This window comes from Globicephala melas, chromosome 2 (genome assembly GCF_963455315.2).
Source record: "Globicephala melas chromosome 2, mGloMel1.2, whole genome shotgun sequence".
NCBI classification, from domain to species: Eukaryota; Metazoa; Chordata; class Mammalia; order Artiodactyla; family Delphinidae; genus Globicephala; species Globicephala melas.
This window is the reverse complement of record NC_083315.2, coordinates 144955895-144972332: the sequence shown is the minus strand read 5'-3', so window position 1 is coordinate 144972332 and position 16438 is coordinate 144955895. Positions and strand designations below refer to the sequence as shown.

The window sequence follows — 16438 nt, the reverse complement described above, 5'->3', positions numbered from 1 at the left end:
GGGAGATAGGGCAGGTTTCCTTATGGAAGCAGCATTTGCCTGGAAAAGGGATAGCATTCAACCCTTGGAGATGACAAGTAGAGGGCGGAAGAAACACAAAAGTACAGACAAGAGAAGGCAGACCGCAACTTCCAGAAACAGGACGCAGAGCAGTGTGGCTGGATTGCAGGGTGAGGAACAGAGGGTGGGAGCTGAGGTTGGCCTGGCTGCCTGGTGTCCAGGGATGGATGGCCTTGACCATCGGTGGTTGACACGGCTCCTCCGAGCCTGTTCTGTGCCCTCTGTGGGGTCGGCGCTCAGCACATTATGGGCTTGGTGAGGATACCACAGGTGTGAGAGTCTGCATGACCCTGGAAGGGTATCCCCAAGGAGCCCAAACCGCTGCCCAGAGCCTGCTCACCTTCCCAGCATCCGTCAGTCCCCTGCCCTCCCCCGACAGCCGCAGGACATGAGCCCAGGGCTGAGGTCACACACACACCCAGCAGAGGGCCCCCAGCACCACTCTGCTGCTACACCTGCTGTCCCCCACTGCTTACTGTGACCTGACTTAAACTTAACAACCCCCCACTCTCCCACCCCTGTGGAGAAGAGGCTCTGGAGAGCAGAGTCATCCAGGCAAGGTCTGCCCTTGCCTGTAAGCAGAGGAGCCCGGAGCTATGCAGCTACCCCAGAGGGCTGGGGCCAAGGGTCACCCGTGCTGCAGCCAGCCTCCAGCTGCGCTGGCAACCGCCTCTCACCCGGACGGTGGCAGAGGTCCCGACGAGGCCCTGGAGACTCTTCCCTCCTGGTTCTGGACCCAGAACCCCAGACTCTCCTGCCAGCCCTGGTTTCCCCTCCCAAAGAGGGTTTCCCAGCTGGGGGCATTTCTCCTTATGGGGGCGCCAGTCTGGCTCCGATGTCTGGCTCCCAGATCTTGTCCCCACGTTCATCCAGCTCCCCCTTGGCTTCTCCTTCTCGCAGTGGGGTCGAGGGCCACTGTACTCAGCGTACACGATCCAGAGCCGGCCTCTGTGCACTGTGTCCTGACTACCCTGCGCGGCTTTCTCTCCCTCCTGCTTCAGAGCACTGCGGACTCGACATGTGTCGTATCAGCCGGGCCACGTGTCGTCACGCAGGTGAACTGGGAATCAGCAGGTCTGGGTGGGAGCCCGGGCACAAACGCGCTTACAAGCACCTCAAGTGATTCCAGCGGGTTATCTGGACGCACCTTGAGAGACAACTTATTTGAAAGAAGAATTGTTGAAAGACAGGCCTGCTTTTCAGACGGCTTGAGCGGTCAGAGAGAACCCAAGCCAGGGAGCAAGAAGAAAGCGAGTCTTTCTGAACACCTGCTGGTCATTTGTATTCATTCTCTCCAGATAAGAATCACTGAATTTTCCAGGCCATCTCATCCCACCCTTTCTTTTGCCCTCCCCACACTAAGAAAACTGAGCCCTGCAGGAGTGGTCACTGGCTCAAGGAGCAGAAGGCCCATCTGTCTGGGTTTAAATGGCTCCTGTATTTTCTATCTGTAACTCTTCTGTGATTACAGCCTGGTCCACATCGCCACCATGCTGCAATGCACTGGGGCAGAAAGCCAAGGCCACTCGGCAGTTGCCCGCTGAGCCTCCAGCTGGGCTAGTATGGCCAGCGGGCCTCACCAGGCCTCATCCCACCCGCCCTTTACCCGGCTCGAGACAGGCATTGCCCAGAATGTCATTTCCAGCTGCCCTGGAAGCATCATGACTCCCCGGCCCCCAGGCCACAGTGAGAGGCCCCTCCGTGTTGCTCCCATAGCTCCCGCCTTCCCTGTAGCTTTTCTCTTCTGGTATCACGGTTGCCTATTTATCTGTCCATCTCCCCTGCTAGAACATTAGTTCTAGAACATTTGCCTTGTTTATATTTGTGTCCTCACCCCTAGGAAAGTGCCTGGCGTGCAGCAGGCACTCAGAAAACGCTTGTTAATAACAGCAATAACACACACTTACTAAGCCCTTAGAAAGGGCTGGCTGCTTCGCAGTAGTTAAATAAGCCAGTCCTCACAAAGACCCTCGAGAGCTATGAGTACCCCCATTGCACAGGTGAGGAAACCAAGGCTGAGAGATGAAATGACTTTCCAGCTAGTAAGTGGCGGAGCGGGATGGACCTGGCTGATGGGGTCTCCGGATCCCCACTCCTGCTACACCCTTGCCCACACTCCGTGGGGCTGAGTTCCACAGCAGAGGGCTGTCCCCAGATGGCTCAATCCAGCTTGGCTGCCCACAGACTCGTTGCCAGGTCAGGAGAGAGCGGCCCACCCTGCTCCATCTCAAGGTCTTTGCTAAGGGCCTGGCAGCGAAGACTTTTAAGATGAAAGAAGCTGCCCTGGTCCCCCTCCCTCGTTCTGCAGGAAACTGACTCAGACTATCAAGGGGGACACACAGAAATACCACAGACACTGAGAACATTGTCGGGAATGAAGTTGTGGACATTGTGAACTCCAGCCCTTCCTCTCCAGGTTTTTCCTTTCCTGTTCCATGGTGGGAGAGGACCACACCCCTTCAGCGCTGGAAGACATCCTCCCCAGGCCTGGGGGTGCCAGACCCCCGAGAGGACAGAGATGTTGCCCGGGTTATATTCTCCCAACTGTGAGTGGGGAGACCCATACCGAGGGGCCGGGAGGAGACTTTGTGAAGGCAAGTCACAGATGCCCAGGGACGGGGGACCCCCTCCCCGCTTGACATATGGGAGGTTGGCCCCATGCAGACACCCCTCCCGCCCTCCCCTTCCCATGTGCTCTGGAAGACTCTCTTCTGCAGCATTAGGGTTACGTAAGGCCCAAGGCCATGGTTAATTGCCGGCCCCAGGGCTTTTGCTGATTCCTCCAGGGGCTGGCTAAGGGCAAAGAGTCTTAGTTCCCAGGAAAAAACTGGGGCTGAGAGAGAGAATGAGCCTCTGGAGAGGTAGGCTTGGAGGAGGGCAAGAGAGAGCACGACTTGGGAGAAGCCAGCACCAGAGCCCTTCAGGCTAGGAGTGAAAATAGAGGCCAAGTGGAAAGCTGGCTCAGCCTGGCCTGGAAAGGGGCCCGAGAAGGCGGCAGGCAGTGTGCTGCACTCCTTGAGAGGACGAGGGACAGACAGACTCTGCAGCCACGTTGTGTGCTCGGAACTGTCACCAGCCAGGGCTTTGCTCTGGGCCCCTCAGGCCTGGTGGTCAGTTCTGGAGAATCCTGTATGAGCAGCCCTGAGACCAGGTGGGTGCGGGGGTGGGAACGGCTGTGTTCGGGGAGACTTAGTGGCGCGCTGGCCTGCCCACTACTGTTCATGTGCGCACCGAGGCAGTGCTTATTTTTACCTGGGTAGGTTCAGCTTCTGATCACAGAAATGGTGGGGGCTTTCCATTGGTTTCCATGGAAACATTAGACAGAGCATCTGCTACCCCATCAAACAAGGCTAGGCTGGTAGGACTCTTTCTGGAATTACTTTGCTATTTCGACCTAGGAAAATCGTCCCACCTGCGTTTTTACCACTTCCGTCTTGCGTGGCAGAGGAAAGGAAGGGCAGTTCAGAGGGACCAGGCTGGTGCCTGGGAGCCTGGGCTCTGGTCCCAGCCTGCCCCACCTGATGGCTCCCCCCCAGAGCAGCCAGCCTGTCTTCCAGGAGCGCCTGGGGTCTATGGGGGGGCATGTGGGCCGAGGAGCAAGCTACCAGGTGCAGGAGGGGTGAGAGCTGAGCGTGCTCAGTTTCAATTTTCCAGAATAGAGGGAGGGTGGCACTGAAGGCCTTGGCTCTGGAGTCAGAAAGGAAGGCGCTGGTGCACGTGTGCATGTGAGAAGTGGCTTTATTCCAGGAGTTCTTCATAAAGATGAGGTCCTCAGGGGCAGCGAGTGGCACATGCTTTGGTCAGGAAGAGGAAAAGCAAAACAGAATAGGGCTGCGTCCCAAAGGACAGCTGACAAGTGCTGAGCCTGGTTTGATCACAGGAAAGGAGGGGGCCCTCTCAAAGGCTCTCTGAGCAGCAGTCCTCTTACATTCATTGAGAGATGCCCACGTTCCCTGTCCCCAAAGGTCCACACTACCCACTGGGGTGGAAACTCACAAGGGAGATGGCGGTGGATGAAACATCACACAGAGGATGGGAGAAGTGTTGCCCTGGGGGCCAAGGGCTCCGTGCTGGGGAGCGCAGGGGTTCAGGCTAGGGCACAGGAGCACTGCTGAGAGCACGCCAGCCAGAGCCAGGAGGTGAGAGGAAACCACCGAGAGCCCTCCAGGGTGGGTGTGGGCACCACGGCCCCAAGGGCTGCATGGAGGGAGCAGGACCACAGCAGTTGAGGCACAGCAGGGAGGGGGAGGGGCATGGCAGCTCCAGTGACTGGTAGCTCCAATCCAGACCGTTTGGCGATCAGGGACCTCTGTAAGAAGCTGGGGAAATCCATGGACCCTCTCCTCAGGAAAATGCATATATGCACACAATGCAATATTTGGGGGACCATTTCAGGACATTCCTAGGTCTTCTGGAATCCATGAACTCCCTAGGGGTTCCAGGCTGATTTGCTTTGGGTGGGAGACCCACCAGGGTTCCTGGTACCACCAGTCTTTTCCCTAAGATCACACTGCCTGAGCCAGCGGGGCGGGGGGAAGAGGAACGTGGGAAACAGCAGAAGCGGTTCCAAGACCAGGCCCTGGGGGAGGGGAGAGACTCCCAGTGGTTGTGAGAAGGAACTGGGAGCTCTGCACAGACTGGGGCCTCCAGCCAGCCTCCAGGCCACTGCAGCAGCCGAGCCCCAAGGGCCTCCTTCCTGCAGTGGGGCGGGGTGAGGACAAGTTCCAGCCTGGCTGGCTTAGCCATGACCTAGGGATGCTCCAGAATGGAGGTCCCATGCTTACCACCCTGCCCCCGACCCTGTAACGCTGTATCTACAGAGGCAAGGGCTTTTGAGAAGGCAGGAGTCAAAAACTAAGAGGGATGGGCCTGTTCAGTGGTGTCTGTCCTTATGGGGTCCACACGCTACGACCGGGCAGGGAGCCAGGGCACCCGCTGGTCTTTAAGGCCCAAGGGAGAGGTCTTGTCCTGAAGCGTATCCACATAGAAGTGGGATCTGTTTAATAAACTGTGTCCTGAGGCTGCCCCTGGAGATCCCCCTTCAGCCCCTTGCTGAGGCGTGGAAACCAGAGCGCAGGACCGGAGGCACTGTCCCTGGGGCCGGTACGTGTGGGAGGAATTAGGTCCCCGGGGAGAGACCCAGCCTTTTCAGTGCTATGCTGCTCTTCCGTCCTCGTCTTTCTGCAGATCACCCATCCTTTGCCCTGGATCCTATCCCTCCCGCCCCCAACCCAGCAGCTGCCTGGGACAGGCCACTGAGCTGCTTACCTCTTGCTGTTCTCCACCTGCCCGGCAGGCTGCCCCTTCCTCCGCCTTCAGCCTGCCCCCCCGTCCACACTGCCCACATTCTCCTCTCGTGCCCGATCCCACAGGCAGACCCCTGGCCCAGCGGGACCCGTGTGGGCTGCTGCCCTTGTTCTCCCCAGCCAACAAGGGGAGGCCCCCAACCACTGTCCAGACCTCGGAAGGGTGAAGGGAGGTAACAAAGGGCCAGGGCTCCTGCCCAGTCTCTGCGCAGTAGCAGTCCAGCATCCTGACCTGCTCCTCTCCCCAGGCAAGGCTGGGGTGGCGGCCAGGGCAGCAGGGCATCACCCCTGCGTCCTCCCCGTACAAGCTTTGGAGACTCGTGTGTCGTGGCAGTGGTGTTTGCTGATGATTCCGGCAGAAATGTGAGGAGATGGAAACGGCCCGCTTTACACTCCCCCACCCTAACCCCCTTCCGGTCCCAAAGTCTCATGCAAAAGGTACAGGAGGCCCCAGGCTATGGTCATGTGTGAGGCAGCAGCTGCCACTGCTGGGCTGGGACGTCGGCCTGGCACTTGCTGGCCACCAGCTGGGTGGTCTTGGCCTCCAGGCAGAGGCCGCTGACTGAATGCTGGATGAAAGAGGCTTTTCTCCTCCATCTCTGTGGGGAGAGGCAGGAAAGGAGGGGAAAGAGAAAACAATGATTAATAATAATCATAGCGTTCATCCCTTCATTACACGTGGATGCAAGTGGCCCTAGGACACACCCCCATCTAAATGGTCTGTGTGTCCCTACAGAAGAGGTGGCCACACCCCACGTGCAAGCCTGAAGCCCGTTCCTCCTGAACGCTCTGGCTTCCGTAGGCTGGCACGAAGAACTCACTGTCTAGGTCAGAGGCCCACGGGCTGAGTCTAGCCCAGAGATGCATGTTGTCTGGCCTGCACGTGCTTATTTAAAATGTGGCTTAGTCGTCGCATAAAAACCTGCATTTCCAACTTCCCTTTAGACATGGGCCTGGTTTCTTTGGTGGCATCAGTCGGTTGTGGCCGAAGACCTGCTCTCTGCTAGTCAGCCTAGTTCCTGTTCGCCATAGTCCCACCTGGGCCCAACTCTTCTCCTCTAGGGCTTCCCCACTTGCACTCTGTAGGCCCTTGAGTGTGAGTCCTGGACTAGGTGAATCCTTTACTCCTTCAAACAAGATTTCTTCTTCCTGAGCTCTAAGCTTCTGCCTGCAGCTGTGCAGCCGGTTACTTACACACACTTTAATGGGAACTGGTCGCCGTCCCTGCAGAGATTAAGAGTGATGGGAGGGTGAGGGCACTTGAGTTCCCCTATCTCACTCACACACACACACACACACACACACACACACACACACACACACACACACACACACGGAGGCTGAAGGGAGAGGAAGGATCCGGCTGCTTTTCCAGAATAAAATAGCAAACTGCCGGTCATCCCTAAAGAAAGAGCCGACCCAGGCAACAGCACAGGGGTGGGAGGAAAGCCTGTGGCTGAATCAAAACGCCAGGCACTCTTCTGCCCCTTGCACTGCCCGCAGCTGGCCAGGGTCAGGCACAGGGGGAGCTACAAGAAGGTGTGGGCAGAGGAAGGACTGGACCAGAGCTCTGGCCTTTGTGTCCATTCCCGGGCAGAGGGGCAGCCCTCCCAGCCAGGAATGGAGTGGGGCTGACTGTCACTGGCTGCTGTGTGCCCTGAGCATCCGATTCTTCCTCAACAGGCAGGTCTGACCTGTGTCTCCCAGGATTCATGAAAATAGGGCACGTGAGAGTGTTTGGCAAATGGAAAAGGCAGTGCTCACGTGAGGCCAGCATGCCAGCTTGGAAAACACTGTGGCTGGATCTGTTTCCCCAATCAGCCAGCAGTCAAGAAATACTTACTGAGCACCTACTATATGCTGGGGCAAGACTGTGGGCTTAGGAGTCATGCTGACCTGGGTTTGAACCTCAGTTCCACCCCTTCCCCACTACGTGATCTGATATGTTTCTTAAATTCAGTGAGCCTCAGTTTTCTCACCTCTAAAATGGGGTTAGTACTAGGGCGCACGTTGCTGGGTTGCTGGGAGAATTAGATGAGACGACCTATGTAACACTCCTAGCACAGCTTCCCAGTAAAAGCTCACATTTATTTTGGCTGTGCTGGTTGTCAGGGGTTAGGGATACAGTGTTGACAAGATAAATAGTCCCTGTCCGCAAGGAGCCACAGGATGCAGGATGGACATTTAACAACTATTTACCGTACTTCCTCATGAGGAAAACAGTAGACTTGACCTGGATACTGGCTTAGGTCCCCCAAATCCTCACTCTGGAGGGCTTATTTGAGTCTGTATGTCAAACCCGCACTGTGTTCCCCGGGGCTGCCGCCATCCCGTGCCCATGGGCTAGAAGGCTTACCTGCCTGCCTTCTCTTGGGTTGCACGCCTGCAGTACGACAAGGGACCCGGGGGAGATGGAGGTGGAAGTGGCAGCCAGGCACTTCCCCTGCTGCTGGATGAGATGGTCACTGAACAGCCACGCCTGCAAGACAGGGAGCAGAAAGGCCAAGTCCACAAGTACAGCAATGGATGGATGGATAGATGGGTAGATAGAGCAAATACACTGTGTATTTTGGTAAAATTTTCTACAAATACTAGGGATGGGTGTATGGGTAATCACTGTACAGTTCTTTCAACTTTTCTCTGTTTGAAATTTTTCATAATAAAATATTGGGGTGGGGGAGCTTAGCTGGAACTGGCCAGAGGACGTATGAAGGGATGCTCAGGGGATGGGGAGAAAGATAGGACATGGGAGCAGGGCAGCCAGGGAGCCAGTCCACGCCGGGGTCTCCATGACCTGCTCTAGTTCACCATGGTGCATCAGCACTCATGTTGCGCACGTGTGTACACAGGCGTCCTGGAGGCCCTGTATATACAGGCGGACCACAGCTGCATCCCAGGAGAGAACTGGACTCTGTTTGGGCAGCATTTCTACCTCTGCAAGGAGAAAGCAGGTGGTGCCCATAGGGCGACTGTGTGACAAGCGACAAAGGCGACCGAGTATGGTGGGAGCAGACCCAAGGAGCAGAGTGGGAGGGGACAGCTTGCAGGGTCCTTGGGAAAGTGGGTTTGTGGAAGGTGTAGGCAGAGGGAAGATGAGAACGGGCAGAGGGAGGCCCCCACCCGTGCCCGGTCCTGACCTGGGGGCCCTAAGCCACCTACCTGAGCCGCCGGCGGGCTCTTGGCAGACCCTCTGCAGGTCCCCATGCTGAGCAGGAAGTTACCAGCCGTGTCCTGGCCCTGGGATTCTAAGCAATTAGCCCCCTGCTTAATGATGCCGGGGAGCACTTCCTTCACGGGGACGCTGAGAGAAAAGGCAGCGGTCAGGCTTGTCCTCTGCCCTCCCCGGGCTTACCCACACTTACCCAGAGGGTAGCACCCTGCCAGCTCTCGGGGCACCCAGGTGTCTGTGGGGAGGGGAGCCGGGGAGCAGGCCTGGCAGCAGGGGGAGGTGAGCAGGGGTGCCTCTGGGAAGACTGGGCCTCGCCCTACTGGGTTCTGGGCAGCTCCGGGAGCCCCAGGGCCTGCCCTGGAGGCCAGGCCTGAGAGGGTTCAAACCAGAAACCAGGGCTCCCCAGCCCAGAAAGAGGACAGGCTGGGGAGAGGCTGAGGCCCAAATGTGGGCTCAATAAACAATCTCGAAATGACAGGGAAGGGGTCACTTTGAAGAGGCAAATGTAAAATACACAAATATGAAAATGTGTTCAATCTCACCAACGATTAAAGAAATACATATCAGAGAGGTACCACTGTTTGTTTACCATATGTGTGTGTGTGTGTGTGTGTGTGTATGATTTATTTACATATATAAAACATTTATATATTTAAGTGTATGTGTGTATATCTATGCATATATACATATATATAGATATACATATATATATTTTTAAATATCACTACCTAGTATTGGCAATAGCTGTGGGATTGGGTGAGAACATAAACTGACCACCTTTTCTGGAGGGCAGTGTGGTATTACGTATCAAAAGCCTTAAAAAGGTGCACACCTTTGTCCCACTTCCAGTAACTTAGTATCCTAGGGCAATAATTAAATACATGTGCAGAGATTTAGTTTAAAAGATATTCATTCAGAGTGACTGCTTATACTGAAAACATTGGAAATTCCTAGATATCCAACAATAGGGGATGGGCTAAGTAAATTCTGATTCATCTGTAGGATGGAAAAAACCTTTAGCCATTAAAAATGACTCTGGTAATGTGGGAAAGTGTTCAAAACATACAGTTAAGTAAAAGAGGCATGTTTCAAAATAGTGTATTATTAAAACATTTTGTATGCACAGGAAAAACATGCTTAAACACACACACACACAGATATAAAACACACTGTCTTACCCTGTGGGTAATAAACCTAAGGGGGATGCTGGCCTCAGCTGATGTGGGCTGGTATTCCTGGGTTTAGAAGGTTACACACGCACTTGGCTTACGGACCCACAGGGCATGATGGGGAACCAGGAGGGCTTGGAGTCTGACCACATGCTAATCCTATCTGCCTCTGTTACCTCTGTCAGGAAGAGAACCTGGGCGGGGGGCATGGATCAGAACATTTCCGGCACTCTCTTGTCTCATGTGGACATCCTGCAGGACCTTGACCAAACCAGGTCTTCCTTCCTCAGGGCTGGTTGGAAGCCCCCGGATTCCCAGAACCTACCCGCTCTCACAGAGCCTCAAGGAGAGCCCTTCACTTTCCCTCCACACTACTGGTAGCAGTGCCCCTTCAGAACCCCACACCCCCTTGTAAGAGGTCGTGCAGTTCTAGAACAGAGGCTGCAAACTGTTGGCCCCTAAGCTGAATCTGGCCCTGGACAGGTTTTTTCTGACCTGCACAGTGTGATTATTGGTGCTTTTAATTAGTTGGCCGTATTTTAAGATTTCAAGTTTACACAGAAAAATCCAGCTTCTTTTTCTTTTTGAACTTTAGAATTTTTTTTGAATTTTTAAAATTTTTTTATACAGCAGGTTCTTATTAGTTAGTTACCCATTTTATACATATTAGTGTATATATGTCAATCCCAATCTCCTAATTCATCCCACCAAAAATCCAGCTTCTTTGGAAAACATAGCAAGGTCAGGCTGCCACACCGAACTTGCATTCCAGCACGGCACTAACACACTGTGATGAGCAGCAGCTGCCCCCTTATGGGTGGAGCTTGTGCATTTCTGTTTGCCACAGTCCCCTCCACTCCCTACGGTCATCCCCACCCACTTGACTTATTGACATTGTCTGTCTGATCACTGTAGGATGTAAGTTTGCAACCTGCTAGGTGCAAGGCTGTCGGGAGGCAAAAGCTCCACCCCCTCTGCTTCATCCAGGGGCAACGTGTTATACTTCCCCTCTATACAGAGACAAGGGCCTGCGGGAGCCTCTTTGAGAAGCCAAGGTTGTTTCAGACCCTTCTCTTCTCTTCCCCTCCCTACCCGCTGTTGCTTAGGAAGATGTGCAAGCTGATCAGTTTTCAGAGGTGAGATGTGTACTGTACAAGTGTGGCAATGTCACTGACAACAAAGGCCTGCCCACTGATGCTTATGCAGGAAACCCGGGGCTTGGGCAGAAATCTCGAGACCAGACGCAGCTCCTGAGGTGTCTGAGTGGTAGCAGCAGCCCTGCAGCAGCTGGGATGGCCATCACCACCCTTCCTCTGCTTTCTGGCAGAGCCAGGCTAAGCTGTCCTATTTGTTGGTAGCCCTCTTAAGTCTGCATCTGCTTTCCTCTCTGTGGACCACCTTGAAGCTGGGCTGCCATTAGCCCTTATGATGCCTTTGTAGAAACAGCAATAGGCATCCCTTTCTTGAGACACTTTACTTCCATCTGTTAGAAAATCATCATAATATAGATGATTTTCCTCCATTATGAAAAAAAAGACAAAAAAGTCTTTTGTTAGAAGACTTTTACTGTCATTTGCCAGGAATTGTAGTAATAAATGTACAATACTGTGTGACCAGCACCCTTCACATATGGTGTGCTTGTGCAGTGCACAGCCTGCACAACTGTTCCTGAACATCCTAATAAAAGTAATACATTAGCAATTGCTGAGGCTAGCCACAGAACTCTGATCTGGAAAAGCAGTACTGCAGGCAGGCCTAGGAAAGAAAAGACCTCTCTGTTCAGCCTCCTAAGTTTCTCCACTGACCATCTGCAAGTGTGGCCCACTATTAGGATCCTGTTTGGAGGAACATGGTATCATTTGGGCCTATAGATCTCCTTTCTAATTAACAACCTGATCCACTCCGGGCCCCTCGCCCTGAGAACTGAGGCAGAACATGAAGGAACAGACCGAGGATGAGTAAACTGGATAGGAATGAACTGCAATTTCTACCTTAACAACAAAAAGTCATTTTTAAACGTCCACACAGTGACAAAACAAACGGAAGATGACTTACGCTCCTCATATCACACGGCTGGTTTCATCCACTCTCCTGTCTTTGTGATAGATCCAGACTTATGGTAGTTATAAACTACTTCTTCCTCTTGGTCCTCAAGGGATTGCATGGGGACTGGGGTGTGGGGAGAGGCACATCCCCGATCCTCCCAACTCTTCCCCCAGCTCCCCAGCTCCTGTCTGAGGCCTGGAGTCCATGACTCCAACCAGATAGCATGAACTCTGACAGAACATAAAGAAAGACTATGCTTTTTTCCCTCAGAAATGACATGTCTGAATGAAACTGTCCCCTTAAAAGTGGCCACTTGAGGAAGCGGTTCATTTATTACAAGTTTGTAAAGTAATGTTCTTCCATGCACAGCCATCATCTGGGGAGCTGGGGTTATCCGGCTGCCAACTTTTTCCAAGGATGCAGCCGCTGCTCAGACCCTTCTGGAATTCCTTGAACATTGCTTGCAGAGTCAGTTTATCCTTGTTACTTGTTTCAGTCTTGTCACCCTGTATTTGGGACCCAGGATTGTATTATCTGGGTTAATCAACCAGCTTACTCACTGGACTTGGCTACAACTTAACTACGGCTGTTTTCCAAAAATCAAATCTGCCCTTGAAGGACAAAGATTTGCCTCCTTGGAGGATCTGCAGGCTCTGAGAGGTGGAGTGTTCTGGAAAGCCATGATAGCATCCTTGGGAGACAGCAGTGGAATAACCCATTCCCCGAGGTGACATTTCCAGAAGAGAGAATGCTAATTTCAAAGTTATTACTGATGCTTATTGACTATGCAATTTATTCAGTTAAAAATATTTATCAAGTGCCCATTTTGTGACAGGCACTGTTCTAGGGGCTGGAGATAAGGCAGTGAACAAAACAGATAAACACCTCTACCCTCACGAAGCTTCCTGTCAAGTGTTGGGAGATGACAGTAAAATTAATTGGCCACATATATGCTGAATGACAATAAGGGTGACAGAGGAAAATAAGCAGGGAATGCTGGGGAAGGTGCAGTCGGCCAATGCAGAGTTTGGGGGAGCCTCACGCAGCGGGGACAGCTGAGTCAAGACCTGGAGGAGGTGAGGAATGATGTAGCCAGGATGCTGAGAAAGATTTTGAAATGAGGAAAAAAAGAAACAGCTCTGCCCTCCCTACCCCTGTCATTACAGCTACTGCCCGCCGTCCTGTCACCCACGCACATACACCATTTGCATGCTGCTTCCTCATTTGCTGGAGCAAACATTTCCCCATGTTTTTTCACGGTTTATGATTATAACATTAATTGACACATATTTGTTTAGATCGACGCATCATGATTCACTAAACCCAGCCCCTATCGTTAGTTTTTTCTCAATTTTTTCACAGCAGAGAAGCCTACAGTGGACATTTATTTGTCAACAGGTTTTTTTTGCTTTGGTTGCTTTATTTCCTTAGGATAAACTCCCAGAAGGAAGAGAGGAGAGTCAAAGGAAATGAGTGTTTCTGCAGCCTTTGCTACATAATGCACTGTTGTTGTCCTAAGGGGACAATGCCCATTTCTAGCTCTAAGGCCCGGTCTGTTAAACTTTGGTTCCTACCACACCTCACTCTTAACTCCTGGTAACCTCCTCCCGGTTCCTCCAGACCCTTCACATGACAACAAACACTGACAGCTAGAAAGAGCCAGATTGCCTGGGCTGGGGAGAGATCAGGGTGAAGGGTCCCCAAGCTGCCGGCCCCTACCCAGGCCAGATGCACGAGCTGAGGGCTGCACTCACGTGAGCTCTGGGTAGACGTTATCCAGGTACCAGCGGAAGGACTTGCAGTTCATCTTCTTCCTCTGCTCGATCCGCGTGGCCACGCTGGAGGAGAAGGCAATGCTCAGCAGGCATGAGAAGGCCCGGGAGGCTGGCCCCCTCTTTCCACCTACCCCAGGGAGCTAGGGCCAGGAGCTGTCCAAGGCTGCCTTCCAGCCTTGGTCCCTGCCTTAAGTCATTCTCTGACCTGCAAGCTCCTCCCAGGGTTCCTGGCCATGCCTTATTTCTCTCCTCAAATTCCTGCTCACCTTTCAGGATCTGCCCAGCCCACGGGGGCCAGGCTTTAATCTCGGCTTCTTACTCCTTGAGACCTCAGGTGAGGATACCACTATCTGGTCCTTATTTTCACAGAGAGAGCAGAGCCTTAATGAACTAGAAGTTTTCCTTTCCTGCATTCCAGCTGAGCAGAAAGTGTCTACCAACAAGAAAACCACGCTTTAAACATCTTTCCATAAAGTTGGCAGATAAAAACCATCTGATGTGTCCATGGACACCTTCCTCAGCTCCACTGACCATAACGGCCACTGACAGATAACCTCACCGCCTCTCTGAGCCTGTTTGTTCTCAGTAAAGTGGGGACACAACCATCTACCTCCAAAGGTTTTTGTGAGAATCAAATGAATAAAGGGGACATAAGTGCCTAGCACAGGGTAGGTCCTCAGCAGATGTTACTTCCCCACTAAAAGAAATAGTGACATAACTTTTTTTTTTAACAAGGGATAGATACAAACAAATAGATGGAGATTCATTGATGATCGCTAATAATGTTTTCAAACCTATCTGACCACAGCATTAAGTAAGAAATAAATACATTGTGACCAAGTATACCCATGGGCATATATGGCTACAAACATACAACCAAAATAAGAATTTTCACAAAACAATATCTATCCGTAACTGCAATCAGCTGTTATGTTCTGTTCTGTTCCGTACTAATCTGTAATATTCTAGTTCTCTATCGTTTAAAAAAAAAAAACTGGTCACGACTCTCTAAATTGATTTCACAATTAATCCACATTTTGAAAATGCTTAACTAGACTGTAGTCATAACAGTCCAGGGCAGAAAAATAAGCTAACAGATCACTGTCAGATTTTGAACAGCAAGGGGTGGAGTCAAACCCCCGAGTATTTTCTACAGAGAGCCGTCCTTAAGCACGTCCACAGATGTCTGTCCTGCAGGCAGCTTGTGGGCCGGCAGTGCTCTCATAAGCGAGCCCTCCCTGGTTATTTCTCCCTATGAGGCTGCATCCTCCTCAAGGACCAGAACCTTGTCTCTGCGTCGTATACCCTACAGGCCCGGAAGAGCCCAGCGGCCTGGGGCAGCTCAGGTGCTAAGGAGACCCTGAGCGCTTCCCTGGTGTACACACAATTTTGTATTTTGCTAAGGTTGTGGAGGAAGGCCAAGGGGGGCTGGGAGAGGGGCCCACCTGCCGAAGGCCTTCCCTATGGCCGAGGGCCGGGCCTCGTAGTAATACTGCTTGTATTCATCCATCCACACCTCTGCAGTGCGCTTGGTATTCCTAAAAGGGTAGGAAGGAGCAAAATAAGGTCACCAGGGCAGTGACAGAGTTAGGGTTGGGCTCAAGATCAGCTCTGTGAAGTTCAGGGTGCGGAGACAGGAGTGCACGCAAAAGAATTCTGATTGGGGTGGTATCAATGAGAACAGTCTTTTTGGAGGACAATCTGTCAGCATCCATCAGCTCTGTGGGTACGGATACTCTTTGACACTCCACTTTGAGGAACCTATTCTACCAAAATACCAGCATGTGGGCAAAGGGACACGTTCAAGAATACTTGTGTCATAAAACATTCGTGACAACCTAAATGCCCATCAATAGGAGAATAATGAACTACGTCCACATGATGGAATACTAGGCAGCCTCTAAAAAGAACACCAAGGTTAGTACATACTGACGCTGAAGGACGTCTACAATTTAGTGTGGAGCGGCAGAAAAGCATGCTGCAGAAAAATCATGCAGTGCGACCCCATTTATATAAAAAACACAAAAAGAAGAGACACATGTACATGTATAACTGAATCACTTTGCTGTACACCTGAAACTAACACAACATTGTTAATCAACTATACTCCAATATAAAATAAAAAGTTAAAAAACTGTAAAAAAAAACACCCCACAAACACATGCATCTCTATACAGAAACTATATATATATATATGAAAATAAATGAAAAGACCTGAAATGATAGGCTAGAAATCTATTAGCAGTAGTTACTTTTGGAGAGACAAGTGGATAGGAGTAAGACTGGGTGAAAGGGACTTTCACTTTTTTCTCTCTATGTGATATGAAGAGTAAAAATTATAATGTATAATATACTATATGTACAGATATATATAATATATATGATATCGTTTGAATTTTTACAATAAACATGTATCACTTTTACAAGTATAAAAACAACTAAAATGGGATAAGGGGAAGCAAAACAAAAAGACAGGCCATTTGATGAGCTAGACCTGGGGAGCCACCGCTGGCAACAAGGGAGCCTTAGAAGATGAAGACTCATCCTCGGGAAGGAGTGTCCATGACGCTCCTCCCACTCTCCCCTGCCACCAGCATCAGGGGGGCGGGTGATGGGGGTGGACCCTTCTAGGACCCGCCCCTAGAAGGGGTGGACCCTTCTAGGACCCTGCCCACTGCCCCTCAAGATGAAGTGCACGCTGTGGCTGGGGACACGGATGGGCAGACGCTGACCAAGTCAGGGTCAGGACATGGCGTCTGTGACCAGTACTTGGGACCCAGTGAGGGGAGGGCAGCTTCCAGTTGGTCATTTGGCTGGTTTTCCAAGACCCTCATGGACAAGGACAGTCAAAACAAGCGAGGCCTGGTGGAGACACTCCCAGCTTCATCCTTCCAGCCTGAAAGTACTGGGATC

The 16438-nt window shown here is 51.9% G+C and overlaps 1 protein-coding gene across 2 annotated transcripts in view; it reads right to left on the bottom strand.

The window, feature by feature from the left end:
* Positions 1-3780: 3780 nt before the first annotated feature.
* Positions 3781-16438, bottom strand: part of GALNT16 (polypeptide N-acetylgalactosaminyltransferase 16) — a 98887-nt gene continuing 86229 nt past the window's right edge. For both annotated transcript variants that reach the window (XM_030855348.2, XM_060294943.1), the window contains 5 exons: positions 14971-15063; positions 13505-13588; positions 8526-8667; positions 7723-7845; positions 3781-5965 (listed from right to left, as the gene is read on the bottom strand). In XM_030855348.2, coding sequence (XP_030711208.1) covers positions 5828-5965; positions 7723-7845; positions 8526-8667; positions 13505-13588; positions 14971-15063 — 580 coding nt within the window. In that variant the 3' untranslated portion in view covers positions 3781-5827. The remainder of the gene's footprint in view (positions 5966-7722; positions 7846-8525; positions 8668-13504; positions 13589-14970; positions 15064-16438) is intronic.